At 47.8% G+C, this 17846-nt stretch overlaps 11 protein-coding genes across 11 annotated transcripts; 8 read left to right on the top strand and 3 right to left on the bottom strand.

The window, feature by feature from the left end:
• Positions 1–324: 324 nt before the first annotated feature.
• On the top strand, positions 325–655 carry N7525_007863 (DUF1962 domain-containing protein; the record flags this gene model as incomplete). The annotated part of the gene is made up of 2 exons (XM_002568277.1): positions 325–501; positions 566–655. The coding sequence occupies 2 exons, from the start codon at positions 325–327 to the stop codon at positions 653–655; spliced, it is 267 nt and encodes an 88-aa protein (XP_002568323.1).
• A 968-nt stretch (positions 656–1623) lies between these two features.
• Positions 1624–2010, bottom strand: N7525_007862 (uncharacterized protein; the record flags this gene model as incomplete). Its single annotated transcript, XM_061214229.1, has 1 exon — positions 1624–2010. One exon carries the CDS (start codon positions 2008–2010, stop codon positions 1624–1626), a length of 387 nt encoding a protein of 128 aa, XP_061068660.1.
• Positions 2011–2650: 640 nt separating this feature from the next.
• Positions 2651–4174, top strand: N7525_007861 (putative sugar transporter; the record flags this gene model as incomplete). Its single annotated transcript, XM_002568275.1, has 1 exon — positions 2651–4174. One exon carries the CDS (start codon positions 2651–2653, stop codon positions 4172–4174), a length of 1524 nt encoding a protein of 507 aa, XP_002568321.1.
• A 637-nt stretch (positions 4175–4811) lies between these two features.
• N7525_007860 (uncharacterized protein) lies at positions 4812–5163 on the top strand (the record flags this gene model as incomplete). The annotated part of the gene is made up of 2 exons (XM_002568274.1): positions 4812–4830; positions 4889–5163. The coding sequence occupies 2 exons, from the start codon at positions 4812–4814 to the stop codon at positions 5161–5163; spliced, it is 294 nt and encodes a 97-aa protein (XP_002568320.1).
• Positions 5164–5579: 416 nt separating this feature from the next.
• Positions 5580–6809, bottom strand: N7525_007859 (MBL fold metallo-hydrolase; the record flags this gene model as incomplete). The annotated part of the gene is made up of 3 exons (XM_002568273.1): positions 5580–6014; positions 6061–6670; positions 6736–6809. 3 exons carry the CDS (start codon positions 6807–6809, stop codon positions 5580–5582), a joined length of 1119 nt encoding a protein of 372 aa, XP_002568319.1.
• Positions 6810–7286: 477 nt separating this feature from the next.
• Positions 7287–7832, top strand: N7525_007858 (uncharacterized protein; the record flags this gene model as incomplete). The annotated part of the gene is made up of 3 exons (XM_061214228.1): positions 7287–7373; positions 7416–7741; positions 7769–7832. The coding sequence occupies 3 exons, from the start codon at positions 7287–7289 to the stop codon at positions 7830–7832; spliced, it is 477 nt and encodes a 158-aa protein (XP_061068659.1).
• An 869-nt stretch (positions 7833–8701) lies between these two features.
• Positions 8702–10185, bottom strand: N7525_007857 (uncharacterized protein; the record flags this gene model as incomplete). The annotated part of the gene is made up of 4 exons (XM_002568272.1): positions 8702–9053; positions 9101–9247; positions 9297–9435; positions 9480–10185. 4 exons carry the CDS (start codon positions 10183–10185, stop codon positions 8702–8704), a joined length of 1344 nt encoding a protein of 447 aa, XP_002568318.1.
• A 136-nt stretch (positions 10186–10321) lies between these two features.
• On the top strand, positions 10322–10874 carry N7525_007856 (uncharacterized protein; the record flags this gene model as incomplete). Its single annotated transcript, XM_061214227.1, is given in 3 exon segments — positions 10322–10513; positions 10612–10668; positions 10683–10874. Coding segments are annotated over 3 exon segments (441 nt in total), but the record flags the coding sequence as incomplete, so codon positions are not given.
• Positions 10875–10976: 102 nt separating this feature from the next.
• Positions 10977–12990, top strand: N7525_007855 (uncharacterized protein; the record flags this gene model as incomplete). Its single annotated transcript, XM_002568270.1, has 5 exons — positions 10977–11077; positions 11125–11299; positions 11348–11711; positions 11757–12067; positions 12121–12990. The coding sequence occupies 5 exons, from the start codon at positions 10977–10979 to the stop codon at positions 12988–12990; spliced, it is 1821 nt and encodes a 606-aa protein (XP_002568316.1).
• Positions 12991–13651: 661 nt separating this feature from the next.
• Positions 13652–14352, top strand: N7525_007854 (uncharacterized protein; the record flags this gene model as incomplete). Its single annotated transcript, XM_061214226.1, has 3 exons — positions 13652–13736; positions 13843–14157; positions 14201–14352. 3 exons carry the CDS (start codon positions 13652–13654, stop codon positions 14350–14352), a joined length of 552 nt encoding a protein of 183 aa, XP_061068657.1.
• A 414-nt stretch (positions 14353–14766) lies between these two features.
• On the top strand, positions 14767–15367 carry N7525_007853 (uncharacterized protein; the record flags this gene model as incomplete). Its single annotated transcript, XM_002568268.1, has 3 exons — positions 14767–14919; positions 14982–15202; positions 15262–15367. 3 exons carry the CDS (start codon positions 14767–14769, stop codon positions 15365–15367), a joined length of 480 nt encoding a protein of 159 aa, XP_002568314.1.
• Between the last annotated feature and the right edge of the window lie 2479 nt (positions 15368–17846).

Here is a 17846-nt window from a genome sequence, read left to right as displayed (position 1 = left end):
TGGTATCCTGAAGCTGCCAAGCTTGATCTGCCCGGAAAGTCTACTATTCAAGTAAGAGCATGTACATTTCCATGAGCTGTCATTCTCAGCTCAGGGGCTTGGAAGTGTCGTCTGATCAGATTCCTGCAATGCTACCTCAATCTAGGAACCGGTTACTGACATCGAGACGTAGTTGTTGCATTTTCAAGAAACAATCAGAACTTGGCATCCGTTATGAAGATATAAATACATCGACATATCCTCAAGAGTACGAGTTTCTCTTATCCAAACACTCAACAGCCACAAACGAACAAACTTATCTCAATATAAAACACAATTTTCACAATGAAGGTTACTGCTCTCCTCTTCACCCTTATGGCTGCCACTGCCGTCAGTGCTTCAGTCTTGGATACACGAGACACCTGCGGAGGCGGCTATGGTGTTGATCAAAGACGTACAAACAGCCCTTGCCAGGCCTCCAACGGAGACAGACACTTCTGCGGTTGTGACAGGACCGGTATTGTATGTTGATGTACCTAGCCTAAAATATCTGATCATATTTGCTAATATATATTCCGGTAAAAAGGTCGAGTGCAAAGGCGGAAAGTGGACAGAGATTCAAGATTGTGGCGGGGCTTCTTGCCGCGGTGTTAGCCAGGGGGGAGCCAGATGCTAGGATGAGAACCGGGTGTGTGCTGACAATGGGACTGCAATGGTATTTTGGCCAATCTCCCACTGGTACTATGGAGGCAGCTTGGAACGATTCAACATCATCTAATTTGCTGGCCGTGTTTCGGAATTCAGCTCAATACTAAGATCAAACTTCGAACCAGCTTGGTACTTGTGATATATAGATGCTTTACATCTAGAAAATAAGGACCTGTTGAATTCAACATTTATGCCGACAATGGCTGTTTTCGAGGCCAGAAACGACCGCTGCTCCATCCGTAACTGTTGGTAGTATCCCTGGCTTAAACAATATCTATAAAAACTGTCGCGATGAGCGATCAATGAAGGGGAGGTAATTATCACACGCCACCCGATAAAGGGTAAATATGCCCCGCAGGAGTATTGCAACGAGTGTGCACATTGTATATTCCGAATACGAAAGACAAGTATCACCTGTTCCCCGCCCTACACATCCATGCAACAACATACCCGAGACCGAATATTGCCAATATAGGAAAAAAGGAAAGGCGAAGAAACCGGTGCCAGGCCAAAAGCTGGATGTTTGCGACGCTGAATATCTCTCTCCAGCATATCAGCGGAAGTGCATTGCGAATTCCAGCATTTGGAGATAATATCAGGTAGCCGAGCCCATCGAGGCTTGGGAAGGTTTGGGCAGCGTAAAGTCTCTCAACTTCTTCATCGTCAATGTCGGCAAACGGACGTGCACCGGTAGACACTTGGTAGATAAAAGAACCAAGTGCAAATAGGTCGGTCTGAATAGTCCGAGGCGACGAAACTGACGAGGATGATGGAGATGATAGATACCGAGTTTCTTCTTCCACTAAGGACTCGAGGCCATTGATACTCGATCCAGCGAAGTCACGTAGTTGAATTGAAAGGTCATCCGCCACGAGAAAGTTACGTGCACTGATATCAGAGTGGATGACACCATATTCATGGATAGTGGCAATAGCATCAATCGCGCTTTTGATCCATCGATCTCCAGACTGTATCCAATGACTGCGAATGCTCCTGCAGGTACTTTCGCACATCCCCGTGCCGTAAATAGGGGAAGTGAATTCCAATATCCGTGATAGCAAGGCAGTTCAAGATGTTCGGGTCATCTTTTGGAAGGGCTTCGTAGACAAGTTCCTCGCGATTGATGCATAGCTCCGAAAACTCTTCTCTGATTTCAACAGATTTGATGACCTTCAGGCTGCAGCCTTCTACATTGTATTTTAGAGGTGCCTTAATAACTTTGTCACAACAGCTGGAATCCCGATGGATACACCCAGCACCTCCGAGGGCAACGATGCCTAGAGTACCTTCAGGACTTAGTAGTATAGGGTGCCCTTCCATCATGATTCGGATTGAAAATACGAGGTCAGAGACAAAAGGGGCCGAAAGCAAAGATATAAAGCCGGTGGCTGTTACACATAACACGTGATGGTTGATCGGCCCGCAGGGTGATGTATACCGCACGGGGCGCTAGGAAATAGAAGTCCAGTCCTCGAGACTGAAATCGATAGCACTAGAAACAATGAACTAGGTCCAGGGCAGAGGTGCGGTATTCATGGTGTAATGGTATCGGGAGTAGTATGGGATGAAAATTGCATGAGTCTCGGTAGATGGTAATTGGTCCTCATAGGAGACTTCAACCTTTGATTCCATCAAGATAAAAATGCCTTCAAAGCCTCACACGTGACGAGAATAAGATCCCTGCATTGTGCCGGGGGAGTCGCCCTCCGAATTGGGACGATGCACACTTGCCGACTCTGACACGAAACCACCCATCGATCACGCCATCAAACCATCCAATCGAAGCGAAGAAAAAAGAAAGAAATCTCTGAATAAGGTTGATCTACAGACTGCTGCATGGGACATGATTAGACATATGTTGTTTCCAAGCTGATCGGGGTTAGAGCGAGAATGTGGCGAGCCACCCTTTGAACCGTGGCCCCTTCCTGCCTCGTTCCTACCCATTTCACGTTCTCAACACGAAATGTCAGAACCAACAAAACTGCGTGGCCGCGAGCCAACGGCGATCGAGAGCCCAGCTGTCCCTCAAGATGAAGGTCCCGACGCGAACTACAAAGCCAAAGCCGAGGTTCTCAACCACGCAATCCAAACGATCGGCATGGGCCGATACCAATGGCAGCTTTTCGTGGTGATAGGATTCGGCTGGGCGAGCGACAACTTGTGGCCGATCGTTACCTCTCTGATTCTCCCTGCAGTCTCAAATGAGTTCCATCCCTCGAAAGCGCCGTTGTTGACACTCGCGCAAAACATCGGGTTGCTGGTCGGTGCTGTGTTTTGGGGATTTGGATGCGATATCTTCGGTCGCAGATGGGCGTTCAACTTGACGATTGGGATCACGGCGGTATTTGGCATGGTCGCAGCGGGGTCGCCCAATTTTGCAGCCATTTGTACTTTTGCGGCTTTATGGTCTGTCGGGGTCGGTGGGAATCTCCCGGTTGACTCGGCTATCTTCCTCGAGTTCTTACCTGGATCGCATCAGTATCTGTTGACTATCTTGTCGATTGACTGGGCTTTGGCGCAAGTGGTCGCCAATTTGATTGGCTGGCCGCTGCTTGGATATAGGACTTGTGGTTCGGCAGAAGGATGTACGAAAGCTGACAACATGGGATGGCGATGGTTCATGATTGTAATGGGTGGCATTGCGATAATCATGTTCATCGGTCGGTTTGTGTTTTTCACCATTTTCGAGTCTCCCAAGTACCTCATGGGAAAGGGAAGGAATGAGCAGGCCGTGGATGTTGTCCACGAAGTTGCGAGGAGGAATGGGAAAACCTCAGATTTGACGAAAGCTGAGCTCGACGCGTTCGACCAGGGCGAGATACAGCATGTTAGCGCGGCAAACATCATCCGCCAACGCCTAGAAGCTGTGCGGTTTGATCATGTCCGCGCTCTCTTCGATACACCCAAGCGAGCATGGGCTACAACCTTGATCATCCTTGTCTGGGCATTCATAGGTCTCGGCTTCCCACTATACAATGCGTTCCTCCCATACATCCAGCAGTCCCGAGGTGCTGAATTCGGTGATGGATCCACATACATCACATATCGCAACTCGTTGATTATTGCCGTTATGGGCATTCCAGGCTGTCTGCTTGGTGGAGTGCTGGTCGAACTACCTGGCTTCGGGCGGAAGGGCGCACTTAGCAGTTCGACTGCTATAACTGGAGCCTTCCTTCTTGCGTCGACAACAGCTACCACATCAAATGCTCTGCTAGGCTGGAATTGCGCCTTTAATTTCATGAGCAGTCTCATGTATGCCGTGTTATACGCCTATACCCCCGAGATCTTCCTCACGAAGGACCGCGGTACGGGCAACGCATTAACCGCGTCTGCAAATCGAATTTTCGGTATCATGGCTCCTATAATTGCCATGTTCGCTGATCTCACAACCTCCGCTCCCGTTTATGTTAGCGGGGCGCTGTTCATCGCAGCAGGCATGCTTGTTCTGTTGATGCCATATGAGTCCCGCGGAAAGGCGAGTCTTTGAATATGCCGTTGCAATTTGTCGTTCGTTGTTAGGCCCATGTTAGGTATGGTCTGATGTACATGACGAGTGGTTGATGACCCTGCTCTTCTAAATCGTAAATAGCCTTGATGAACCGATCCACCGCTGGAGACAATTACTTTGACAGACATGAGATCATCGTACAGTTAATATAAAACATCCTGGCCGGGTCCACCCAATTGATGCGTCGGCCACAAAATGACATCACACTTCCAATTAGAGACCTCGCAACAACAAGCCCTCACCAGGAATCCATCATTCGCCACAGCCGTTTAATATAACAGACCTTCTAGAAACACTCCACCAGCCACTGGAGGCGACCGGAGAATATCAACCAATAATGATGTCCCATTATCCACGCTGCGGGGAACACGGGGTACAGCTATACGTCAGATCAATCTATCCAACATACCAGGCCTGATCACGTTGCTGCCAGAAAGTGATGGATGTTGCACTATTATATCATGGCTATGTAACCTGCTTCGGGTCGTGGCGTTGATATAAATAAAGACGATTCCTGCGACTCTACCATAATCTCAATCAATACCAACATCAATCCACTTACAGTTTTGAAACTGCCACCTTTTTGAATCACATACTCTACAGAACACCAAGCACCATGTCCAATGAACAAAACCGTAAGTCTTCCGTACACCAGAACCCAAACCCAAAACTCAACTAATCAAATACTGATAGCCGGACTCCTCGGTAACATAGGCGATACCGTGGGCAAGACAGTCGGCGGCGTGTCAAACACAGTGGGCAACACAGTTGGCGGTCTCGGGTCAACGGTGGGCAACGCAACAAGCGGCCTCGGCGAAACAGTCTCAGGCGCAACACAGGGGGTTGGGAATACCGCGAGGAGCGCTGGAGAAGGTGTGAAGAGTAATGTTGCTAGCCTTGGGGGGCAGAAGCAGACTGGGGATAACCCGCTTGGATTGAATAGATCCGCCCACGTCGAAGGCCAGTGAGACGGACGAGATGGTGATGGCGAGGAACAAGCTGACGGAAAGACTCGAAAGAGGTACATCGGGCCGCCGTAGGGGGTTGGGTACGCAGGGGTTCGAAGGAATGGAGTTACTGTTGCGAGGTTACTGTTGTTATTGGTTAGCGAATTCATGATATAGGTCGTGCTTGACCTTTTATTTGTCCACGAGGTCTTCTTAATGAGATTGCGGGTCGTAGTCTCTAGGTATTAATCTAACTAACAGGTGCATTACTAGGGCAAGAACCTTAAATTTGTTTCCTGCCGATACCACTCGTAACAGTGATGCGCAGCGATCCGACGACCCAACACAGGGATCAATCCCGTAGAGCTATAATGTATATGATCTGGATGCAACACGTTCCGAGGCAATTTCGCAAACCACTAAAGGAATGTAGAGGTTTACCGTTGTGAGTTCAAACGAATTGCCAGATCAGACAAGAAATGCCACTTAATGGCCTCCTTGATGTCATTCTCCTGCCATTCGTTCAATTCCCCCTTTGGGAAAAGGAAGGACGGTTGCTTTCCATTTGCCTGCTGGAGTACAGGAAGAATACCACCGTCGTGAGCTATTATCACAAGCACATTTTCACAAGCGTCAAGTTCTTGGATGCCTTGGAGACTCCACTTCTGTTTCGGCATTTCGTAAGTAAACAATTCAGCAGCCTTATAGATCGGTGACCGCTCGATATCAGACTGCGTTTTGATCTTCTCAGCAATGTTCCCGGGTGATACGGTCGCCTGTTTTGAATGCGCCGCTACATGCAGGGGAGTAAGATCCTTCGGGATGGGGGCAATCTTCGAAGGCCGAAATTCTCCGGGATGATGGGCACAGTCCTGAATTCTGTTAGTGCCGTTATGGTAAACATCCCCGTTGACTTACACCGCCCATTAAGATAAAAGAATCAGGCTTTACACGAGCAAAGCCACAGATATGACCAGCGGCATGACCCGGAACATCTAGAAGATAGAAACTTCCATCTTCGAACCAATCAAAAGCTTTGAAGCGGCCGATAGAAATAGCCTGTCGGCCATTGTTGAAATCGAGTTCATTCACTCGACGCCCCTTCAAATCAGCCGCCTTCACCGGCGACTCCGGATTATCCGGATACCCTGGGGTATATGCCTGCGTGAATCCCGGACCAACAACTAACTCTGTGCTGCTCGGGAATTTGCATGGATCGCCGAGATGCTCGAAGTGTTGATGAGACCAAAAGATAGTTTTGATCTCACTTAGTTCAATTCCATTCGCGATCAGTGTATCCGGCACATCCTGAGGAACGGACACTTTCCATCCGACATTTGGGTTGTTTATTCGATTCGCGACGACTGGGGCGAGACTCTGAATGTCCTTTCGTAGGGACAGATCGAATAGTACCTGACCTTTTGATGGGTGGGCTATTAGGAATGAATATGAGGGGATTTGAAGGCGCTCGTGCCCTTCTATGTTTGGAAAAAGGAAGTGTTCTGCGGGCAGATCTAGGCGAGCACCACTGTACAAAATTAGCGTATTGCACATCCCTAAACGCTGAGAGAGGGACTGAGGGAATGAATGTACCAATCAATCAAGGAGACGGAGACAGTTTGCGTTGATTCCGGAAACCCCTGGATGGGGTGAAGCTCTGGTGCCATGCTTTGGAATGGTATTTAGAGATTTCCTAGGGACAGCAAAGAGGGTAGTGAAGTTACAACAGAGAACGGGTTCAGGCACATTACACATGCATGATGTTTCAATAAAAGATTTGTACCTAGAGCAGAGTCTTGCGTCACACTACGGATAGTCAATGTGATGACATGCATCGCACGTAGTTCGGCAAGCCACTAAGGAATATCTGCATGGTTTGGCTTTCCGTAAAGACCCTTTCGACAGGTTTGAGATGGTTACCTGTTGACGAAGCACATGGATGAAATGTAGGTATATATTGAGAATAGAGACAAAGCCCCAAGGCTGTAAAACGAAGGACAAGGTTCCAAGGTGTTATAGAAGCCTTAGGCAGCCCGTACCTTCAGAATACTTCCCCCGGTCAGCGTTGACCCCAAACTTTCCAACCACATCATCCCTTATTTCTTAAACGAACTTCCACTTGGCCTTTAGCTCTGACAATTATTATGCCTACCAAATCATCCACGCGGACGCGCAAACGGGCAGAGGAGGTTTTGCAAGCCCGTGACCAAGTCATTGCAGCTATTGACAAAGTTGACACCAACGCCGAAAATTACACCTTCGACCTGATTTAGCCCACCTCTTACAGGTTTGTTGGCGTCGATTGTCAACTCTTGGAGTTAGATGAGGATGGCAAGCACCTCAATTCCCCGAAGCCCATTTTCTTTCGACCTCAAGGTGCTGCATGGGTTGCCCCTGTTCTTGTTACCGACTCCAAAGGCGAGGAAAAGCTAAAGCGCACCACCGAGAGATGGGATAACGCCCAGTGCCGCCAATTTAGTGGGCTTCATTCCCAGGTCCGGTATGTCTATTCTGCTCTGGAACGGATGTTTTTCCTGTTCCGCCGGGACTTCCGCCGAGGAGGCAATGAAGTCCCACCTAGCCTTGACACTCGGTCAAGGTCAGTATACTAACATACGCTTTATAGTGGCGGTGGTGAACGATTGGTTTTCGCCGAGGAATTCAGAGGAGCTTTGTATGGATCGTTATGATGGTCGCCGGGCTGTACGTTTGTGCCGAAGAAATTGTCTTATCCAAAAGGACCACCCTCGCATACTATGGTCACGATTTTGATTGAACGGGAGCCAAGCGACGAGCTGTCCCGGGCAGAGGCGATGACAATTGCTGCAGCTATGATCACACGACTAGAGGGCGATGACTGCCTGGAGTACAATACCATCCCAATGGGTACAGACTTGAGACACAGTCGTATTCCTGAAGGGCTAATATATTCCTAATAACCTTCACAGGTCATGGCTATTACGATCTTCGTACGAATGAAAGCCCGGATAATTGAAGCCTATTCCAGCCAGCAAGGTCTAGTCATGAGGAAAGACTGAACTTTCTGATTTCTCAACCAACCAAGTCGCGAACAAGAATATGAACATTCTGCTCGGATTCATGTGAGCCGACCTAGTCCAAGAGGTCGGAGACGAAGACGCGAAAGGAGCCAAAGTTCCCTTCAACATCCTTGAGGTATGTACTACTGTTATGTACATGTATGCATGTGGGTCCAGGCATCGACCCTCGTAGTCTAGGTAGATAGTTGTGGAAGCTCGCTTCCCTTCTCCCAATACAACTCTCTCCTCTCTGCTTTTTTGGCCCTATACAGTAGTGTCAACAACTCCAGCTGGAATGGACTTTGGAAAACTGAAAAGTTGTTGTTGTTAACGTCCATCGGAGAACGGGGGGAAAACTGAAAAGGGACCACGGGAAAGACCACTAAAAAGACCACAGGAAAGACTAGTTCTGATACATGATAGGCTGGAATATATGCTTTCGAACTACAGTCTTGACTCAACAGTGCCAGTTCCTAATGATTTACTCCACCTACGATCAGCCTGTTCACAGTTAGTGGAGTTCAACGAGTGAAACGAACACGCACATCTGCAATGTGGTCATATCCCAATAATTTCGGTGCAAGACCTGGATCTCTCCAAGCCAGTGCTTCTCCCTCAAGAGTAGGGACCATCTGCATCTTGCGATCTCTTTCTTCCTGTTCAGCGCCGTCATGTAGGTGGTAGAGGTATTGTTGTACATTCCCCCGCTCTACAACCATCTTTGTTCGTTGCTTGCGACACTCCTGGAAGACGGCAAGGGCGTGTTTTTTGGCTGCCAGGAAGTCTGCCGATGTCTTAGAGGTGTCACGGCTATTAGGGAGCCGAGAGAGGCATTCGCCGAGAACTGCTCCGTCCTCGAATGACATTCCTGCACTGTGATTGTTAGAAAGTGTGAAGCCAAACGAGGAAGACAGTCGTACCCGGAGGCCAAATACGGCAACGTAGCGCGGACTGCATCGCCCAGCATTAAAAACGCCCCGGAGGGATGAGTCCAGTCAAAGTCTCCGAATCGAATGCAGAGACGCCATTTCTGGACAGACTCGCATAGCTTTAGGAGCTTGGGGATGCTGCTAGGATTAGCAGCTGATTGCGAATGGTGAAAGGTATATAATGTACCGAGGATCCCAGTCTTTGAACAACGCACACATCTCTTCCACATTCCCTTCGATCGTCGATGCTAAAAGTTCCTCAGGGATATCGTCGGGGACAAGCAGTACCATGTTAAACAACTCTCCGCCGCGAAGAACATAGTTTACTACACAATTAGAAATCGAAATCACGCCATGAAGAGATACGTACCTGCATGAGCATCTGGACCCAACCAGTAGTTGACCTGAGGGTCTGTCACCAATTCGGCAAGGTCAGGATCCTTCCGCATCTTCTCTGTCGACAACAACAAACGGTATGCAAGATCACCAGTCTTGATCGGCGGGTCGACTCGGCCCAGCAATTTCTCCGTCAATTTCCCAAACACTCCATCCGCCCCAACGACAAGATCTCCAATCCACTGTCTCCCATCTGCCGCACTCGCTGTAGCTCTGGTCCCATACTCGCCCACAGTCACATCCACCACACGAGCATTGCAGGTAATATTGACTCCCAACTCGAGCGCTCTATCTACCAGACATTGATGCAGGTCCGCACGATGGAAGTCCCGATACCAAGTTCCCGGGTAGTCACTCTCCGACGCGTGTAAGTCCAAGGACGAAATGGGATTTCCCTTCCATCCAAGAAAATTGCAGACCCGGGGAAAGGTCATGTGCGGCCTCAAGGCCTTTTCCAGACCCCAGTGCTGCAGTACACGCGAGCTGTTGGGTAGAATCTGGATACCTGCCCCGACCTCTTTGATCTCCCGGGTTGCCTCGAGAACCTGGACTTTGTGCCCGGCGAGCGCACAACTTATTGCAGAACCAAGTCCTGCAAGGCCTGCGCCGACGATGACAACTTTCATTTGGCATGACGGGGGTCGAATATCTTGCTGTTTGATGTGGATTTGAGGAGCCATTGTGATGGGTGTGTAACAGAACCCGGGTGCGGGATATTTCGTTGAATACCGTCCGGTCTCCTGTGAGACAGGTTATGATCGATAGACACATCGGAAATTCTGACTCTATCTTTATTCGACTCGACTCCAACTTGAGTTTACATACAAGGATCATCAGGATCTACTATGTATCAATGTGCTCGGACTTTACTTCACTGCCCAGCTTGCAGCTAAGCAAATGATCGCGAACAAGACAACACACGGTAGTATCGTGTTAGTAGCCGGTATGGCGAGCCATATCGCTGTGCGCAGGCAGCTATGTTCGGCTTACTGTGGCACAAAGGGCGCAGTTAGATCGATGTGTCCGGCCATCCCAAAAGAGTAAGCCGAATGTGTGAGATTATCGTAAATAGTTCGTCTATGAACGAAACTAAGTCAGTATAATAGGGTATCCGAGTCGATTCCATCCCTCCGGGATACGTTAAGACAGAAATGACGGCTTCAGTAAGTTCCCCCAGAACAGAGTATCCAGGTCATGCGCTAATGGCCAGTTCTCCCATCTCCTGGACGGCTGGAAATCCGAAGCCATGAATGGCCGCATTGCTGAACCGGAAGACATTATGGGGGCGTGTGTATTCCTAGCAAGCGATGCGAGTTCGTACATAGCCGGGTCGGACATAGTTGTGGACGGCGGGGTGACACGATGGTGATAAACACCTGCAGTGAAGAGGGGGGCTTCCCCGCATCAATTTGAAGAAATATATATAGAAAGGGAATTCAGGGATTCGTCAACTAACACATCGAATTTCATAATGTCACCGAGTGCAGACCACGAAGGTTACAGAATCGGCCGTGTCGATGCTTCCACTACCGTCGTGGTGGTGGGCGCGGGACCATCAGGGTTGATGCTAGCGTATGTCACTCCATCTTTTTCAATCCTGGATACTAAGGTCTTTGCAGATGTAATCTTGTTCGTTTCGGAATCGCGGTGGTGATTTTGGACGATCGTCCCGACAAAACATCCACCGGGAAGGCCGACGGAATGCAACCCAAGACCATCGAGACATTCAGACAACTTGGGCTGGCGGATTCATTGCTCAAGAACGGCGCTCGGGTTTACGACATTTCTTTCTGGGTATGATTTCAGTCGGTTGCTCCTTGATCGGGCTAACAAAATGACCAGGAGTCAACCGCCAATGAGTCGCTGAAACGTACAAGCCGCAAAACCCACTACCCCGAGCACGTCGGTGCCTCCGATCCATATATATTGCTGGCCCACCAGGGAATGGTTGAGGAGGTGATGGTCGATGATATGGAGGCACGGGGAGTGTCTGTCACACGCAATAGCAAGTTTGTGTCGTGCTCACGGGTGGATGGAACCACACAGCTGGATATTATGTATGAGGATGTTACTACCAATACTTCTCACAAGATCAGAGCCGATTATCTGATAGGTTGTGATGGAGCTCGATCTAACGTTAGGTCTTTCATTCCGGGTGCTGAGCTTGAGGGTGAATTAACAAATGCGGCTTGGGGAGTGCTAGATGGTACGTCCGTCGGATCACTGATAAGAACGTTGACTGATAAAATAGGTGTGGTTGATACGAACTTCCCTGATCTATGGAGCAAGGTCGCAGTGCGGTCTCATTCCGCTGGGTCGATCTTGTGGATTCCACGGGAGAAAGGTATGACTCGAGTATATGTTGAGTTGAGTTCAACCAACGGGGAGCGAGTGGAAAAATCAAAAGCCTCGACTGAATATGTCATGGATCGAGCCAGGGAGGCAATGCTTCCATTTAGCCTCGAGTGGAAGACAGTGGAGTGGTTTGGAACGTATGTTGTGGGCCAACGGGTCGCGAAACGCTTCATGGATCCAAAGGCAAAGATATTCATTGCAGGTGATGTATGTCGATATCGACGCAGATCTCATCTCATCCTACCCTAACCGATACACAGGCTGGCCACTGTCACTCGGCTCTTGCAGCCCAAGGTGCCAACACAAGTATGCACGACAGCTTCAACCTTGCATGGAAACTCAACCTCCTAGTCCGAGGACTTGCCAAGCCAACGATACTTCACACCTACGAGGAAGAAAGAAAAAAGATAGCGAACGACCTTATCAACTTTGACGTCGATCACTGCAAGGCATTTGCAGCAGGCGACGCAGCACTGGCTAAGAACTTCGAGGACAACATTCGATTCATATCCGGCGTTGGAGCCGAATATGCACCAGGAATGTTGACACAAGCACCAGCTGCAACAACTCATCTCCAACCTGGGATTCTTCAGCTCCCAGCAAAGGTCACTCGCTATATTGATTCAAATCCGGTCGATATCCAGCTAGATATTCCGTTGCTGGGGCAATTCAAGATCTATTTTTTCGTGCCAGATATATGCTGTTCGCGCGAATCACTAGACAATATTTGTCAACAGCTACGGTCCGTGCTTGCTGGTGTGAGTGGGCGGGCAGCTCACTCATATCAGAAACAACCGAGGGGCCTTTCTCCCTCGGATGGCTTTATTCAGATTCAGCGCTACACTACTCTCTCCAATGCATTTACTTTTGCGATGGTCACGCAGTCTGCTCAGTCTGACTTTGAAATTGCCGATCTGCCGGAGATACTGCACGCTAGTCGGTGGACTTTGTATGTCGACAATATTGGACGGCCGAATTGTACTGAGAAGTGGTTTAGGGATTTGAACGAGAGGATTGGGATCTCTGTCGTGAGGCCCGACGGATATGTTGGTGCTATTGATACTTGGAAAGCTGACCAGGTGGGTCTCATAGGGCAGTGGTTGCAGGATTATTTCTCGTTCATGGTGTAATCTACGTGTAAAGCTACCGGGTAACTAATACCCTGAGCACTGAGTTAGCCAAGCTGGAAGGTCAGTAGCTGCTGAAATTTGGGACTCTTAACAGGAATTTCCCTTTCTGTTTAAATACCCTTTGGATTTGAAGTTTACTTAGGCACCTACTTAGTACCGTGGACCTTCCTGCTGAGTAGGGTGACCTCATACTCCTGATCTCCAGCACTCTATCACCCTCTCCGGCTCCTCGATTTCTAGTCTGTTCTAGGTATGCGGAAGGCTCGATAGATAGTCGTCGATGGAACTTGTATTCACTCATCTTCTAGGTAGTTTTCCCAAATCGAATTTACCTGGAGACAAGCCCAATGACTTTGGCGGGTCACTCAATAAACAAGATATTCATCCCAAAAGGAACATATGTAAGTCGAGGCACAATCGAGGGTGGGGGGCTTGGGCTTTTATATCGGGGGTGGTCGGTCTTCTTTGATAGCCGATCACCTTCAACAACCAACCTTCATCCCACTATTTAACCCGATCAAACCAATCCCACCTTGGATGGAGAAAGTCAAGAATGGAAGCCCCAAAACTGGCAGACCATTGCCCTTCCAAGAAATATACATATCAACCCAGCGAAAGCCAAAATGGGCTGCCAATCACAAAATATCTATATCCTGGCAAAATGGGCTCAATCGCAATCACCAACCCATTATTGGACTCCTTAATGTCGAGTACTATTCGCAGCGAGCTTCGGAGGGAGGATTTAGGTTGACCGAGGCGACTCCGATTAGCAGACATGTATGGGAACCATTTTGCAGTTTAGCAGTGTGATCGGTTCGCGAAACTAACATTCTCAGGCTGTTGGATATCCAGGATTGCCTGGCATCTTTAGTCCCTCTCAGATCGCTGGCTGGAAGAAGGATAACGATGTCGTCCATGCCAAGGGTGGCTATATGTACTGTCAGTTGTGGCATGTTAGCCGCGCCACAGTTTTCTCGTTTATTGAAGGAAAGGACTTTCTTGGAGCCAGTGACACCCCAATCAGCGGGAATGCACTGGATGAATCTGAGTACGCAGCTTCGCCACCTCGGGCCATGACTGTCCAGGAGATCCAAGATACAATGCACGAGTATGCCGCTGCGGCAAAGCGAGCACGCGAGGCCGGATTTGACGGGGTCGAGGTTCATCGTAAGACTCCTCACAGCCTTAGACATGCACACTGTCTAATAAGCCAGGCGCGAAGGTTACCTCCTTAACCAATTCCTCCACGACAACGTCAACACCCGTACCGACGAATGCGGTATCCAAGGACTTCGGGGACCGACACACGGCCATTCAATAGGCGACGAACGGCATAGGCAGACTGACTTTGGTGGATCCTGACAAAACTGTAAACAATTTTCTTTTGGCAATCAACAGGAGGCAACATGAAATTATAAAAGTAAAGATAAAAAATGAAGCCTTAACCAAAACATTTGGTCCCTGTGGGTAATCATTACCGAATAAAGGTAAGAATACGAATGCGAGGTAGAGCCAAGACCAAGGTTTCTCAGAGTCCTAACAATTATTCTTAGATTAGTTTAAAATATTCTGCCTTGAATATGCATTCTAAACGATTACGAGGCCTAGGATGCATACTTGGATATTTAAATACGCGGTTTTCCCCGCACAAATGGCTAATCTTAAGATTTATACAAGATTCCCGGAACCGACTACTCCTATACTCGTCCTCATATTGAAGCCATTGGTGTCCAAGGCATCAGATAGGAAACAACAGAAAAGCCACGAATTACAACAATGGACCTATCAATCCAAAGAAGCCCGGTGATCAAGTTCCGGCTCCACATCATAATCGGCACCTTGCTCCTGATCGTCTTCATTCTTATCATTGCACGTATTACCGACAGCGGCACCCCGAAGACAAGAACTAATATTTGGGGCATTGTCGTGGTGAGTTATCTCCCCACTTATTTTCTAATATCTTTATGGAATTCATTAACCCATGACCAAAGTGCATCAAATCAGCTATTTTTATGGCATATCAAATCATGACCTCCCATATGGACCGACTTAAACGATGGGCAAGCGCAAAAGTGTACATGATATTGAATATTATAGATACTGTGTTTTGGTTTGCTCTGTTTGTAATCACGATCATGGGTACTAGGGGGTCGACTACCGGGAGCAGTCGGGCGTTGGGTGGTGTTGCGGCTACATTGGTCTTCTTTCTGTGGTAAGTAGTATCAATCGAGGGGACGATCCGACTCTATTACTAACCTCGTTCTTCTCAAGTGGGTTTGCTGGGCTATTGGCGTTTGTATCCATTCGTGATAGGCGCTTTTTCAAAGCTCATGGCTTTCTTCCTGGGGCTAAACCTACAGTCCATCCTTCGTGTTGAATGATGGAACAAGTCCTCCTTTTGTTTTCTTTCTGATGTACTCCTGTCTTTCAATGCTTATTTATACTACCTGTTTACGTCTTAGGGCGTCGATGAAGACAGCCAAGACAGATTATTGTTTACCTATCTACAATGGAATGTTTCTTATTGAGATCATCTTCGGAATCAAGTAGTAAACCTCGGGTGATCTAAATATTAGTGAGCAGAATGCACCTTGACATCTTTTTAGTCCTTTTTAGTCCTACTAGCATAAATCCTATCGTGAGATACCGACTTTGAATATCGTAATCCTCTCTGACCAAAGTACACCGTCATTCAAGACGCTTACCATCTACTAAAAAATAGAAAATCTGTACCCCACGGCAACTTCCACGTCGAAATTTAGAATAATGCATCTAACAAGACAAACTACTTTTAAAGAGAAGCACGATGGCTTAGTTACTCCCACACCACCTGCATCCAGGCCCTTGCTCTGAATGTAGAATCGGACATGGACTGCTCCTAGTACATACAGAAGTCGCCCAGTGCTCTTCCGCCAAAGCAATGCCGTGCCTCTAAGGTTAGTCTTCCAAGATGGCTTAAGACCGGGCGGGGCAACTAAAACGACCCTTCCAATGGGACCTGGAACCTATCGCGTTGGTGTCTCCGTTCACTGTTTAGCTTTGGTGTATCGATCGGAAACATGAAAGGCGGGTCTGAATGACATGTAAAACAGATATTTATGCAAAGAATAAGAGACGCAATAAGCGCGGTGACTGGGGGGAATGGAGAGAGTTTGCAACATTCGCTGGACCTCGCCTGAACAAGATAACGGATTGGAATAAAGCGGCACTTTATTGGAGATTCCAGTCACCATTTTTCGGGTAAGTTCATCTGTCATAATTTAAATTTCATTATCATGTCTAGTGCTAACGGCCTTCCAGGCGCGTTTGGATCTGGGTCGACGTTCGCCATGGAGGGTGGTTGGATACTGGCCCGCACGCTTGAGCTTACGCGATTTGCTTCTCGACTGACACGAGACGCTCTGGGGATCTTTGGGCAGATTGTAAGTTCAGAGTCCATATTGTGCGTGAAATGTGCGTCAAATGCCCTATGTCTGACCTTGCTTTTCCAACCTTTTGCAGGTATCAGCATCTAGACGACATCAGCAATAAAATCCACAACTTCTAGCAGAAGCAAAGGATTTTGATGTCATTCTGCAAGCCAAAATTGACACTTTCTTTACAGAGACAAGGATTTCATTTATCAAGATGACATTAAGAAAGACTAGGAAGACTATCTTCCAGAAGATCATACAGGGTATAGCTTTCGAATATTACACTGCCCATATATATAAATATATATGTGGCTTTTCTTGCGTGTTCCAGTTATCACCGATATAAATCTTACAGTGAAGGGTGGTCATCCTTTGCCTGTATCGCTGGTTATACATAAGAAATCCTCTAACTATATGGTTTGCGCTTTTTACCGCCTTCGTATATTGCACGCAGTAAAGTAGTAAGCCCAACCTGACACCTTGTCTACCTTCTATACTTAGCGCTCATCCTTCTAGCCATGACACCGCCAATGAAGTGTATATATATCCAAGAACAAAAGGGGGACGTCGAAAAAGAGGTTGGGGTGCTATCTTACCGTACATATAACGTTCCTTCCTACGGTGTGGAGCAAAGGCCACATGCATGACCAAGTATTCTTGTCAGAATAGCAAAAATAGAAAAGTTCTTCCATCACAATTCTTGGATATTCTCGGAAACATAAGATCGAAGATGTTATGATCTACAACATAGTGCTCTGTTAATTTCATGCCGATCCGTTCCTAATTTGTGGTTGCATTGTGGATCATCCTTAGTATTGGCACCTTGAAAGGGGTGGTTTCAAGCTTTTTTTTTCGCCCTGGTTGGCAGATCTTCGGATAGCCGAGGGCAAGGATGTTAGGGAAGCAGAATGATGTCCCCATAGTTTTCAGGTAACACGTACTTTGTGTAGTACTTGTGAGTGGGTGTGATTCTATACTTTGCAAGGATTGCGGAAGATGAGCAGATGACCAGGTGTGAAAGGGAGGGTTAACGAGCTAAGGAGAGAAATAGAAGTGTAGTCCTTCAAAACTTCAAACATTTATAACTTCAGATGATGAATGAATTCGATTATCCTACCTGCATCGTTGTAGGTAGAGAGAGAGTGTGAAAGTGTGAAGGGAACTGAAGCGGGTCATCACGTGATGTGGAGAGGAGAATCTGAAAATTCCGTTTTTTCCCAATTTCTTTTTTTTATTTTTTATTTTATTTTTTAATGTTTTTTTCCCTCGCCATCGAGGATTCCAGCCCAGCGTCATCCACTTCATCTCCAATCTACTTCTGCTGGGCCCTGACGTCCGTTAAGGCCTCTAGCAACTAGATTTGGTTCACCTGCGCTGTCTCTCTGGATCCCCCCAGCTGTTCCCCTTCCCCTGAGTCCCTTTGCGCGACCGTGGACTCATTTT

The sequence above is a fragment of the Penicillium rubens genome (assembly GCF_028828025.1).
Source record: "Penicillium rubens strain IBT 27055 chromosome Unknown utg000003l_segment0_segment0, whole genome shotgun sequence".
Classification (NCBI taxonomy): Eukaryota; Fungi; Ascomycota; class Eurotiomycetes; order Eurotiales; family Aspergillaceae; genus Penicillium; species Penicillium rubens.
The sequence above is the reverse complement of the archived record's forward strand: the minus strand, read 5'-3'. Positions and strand labels throughout refer to the sequence as shown.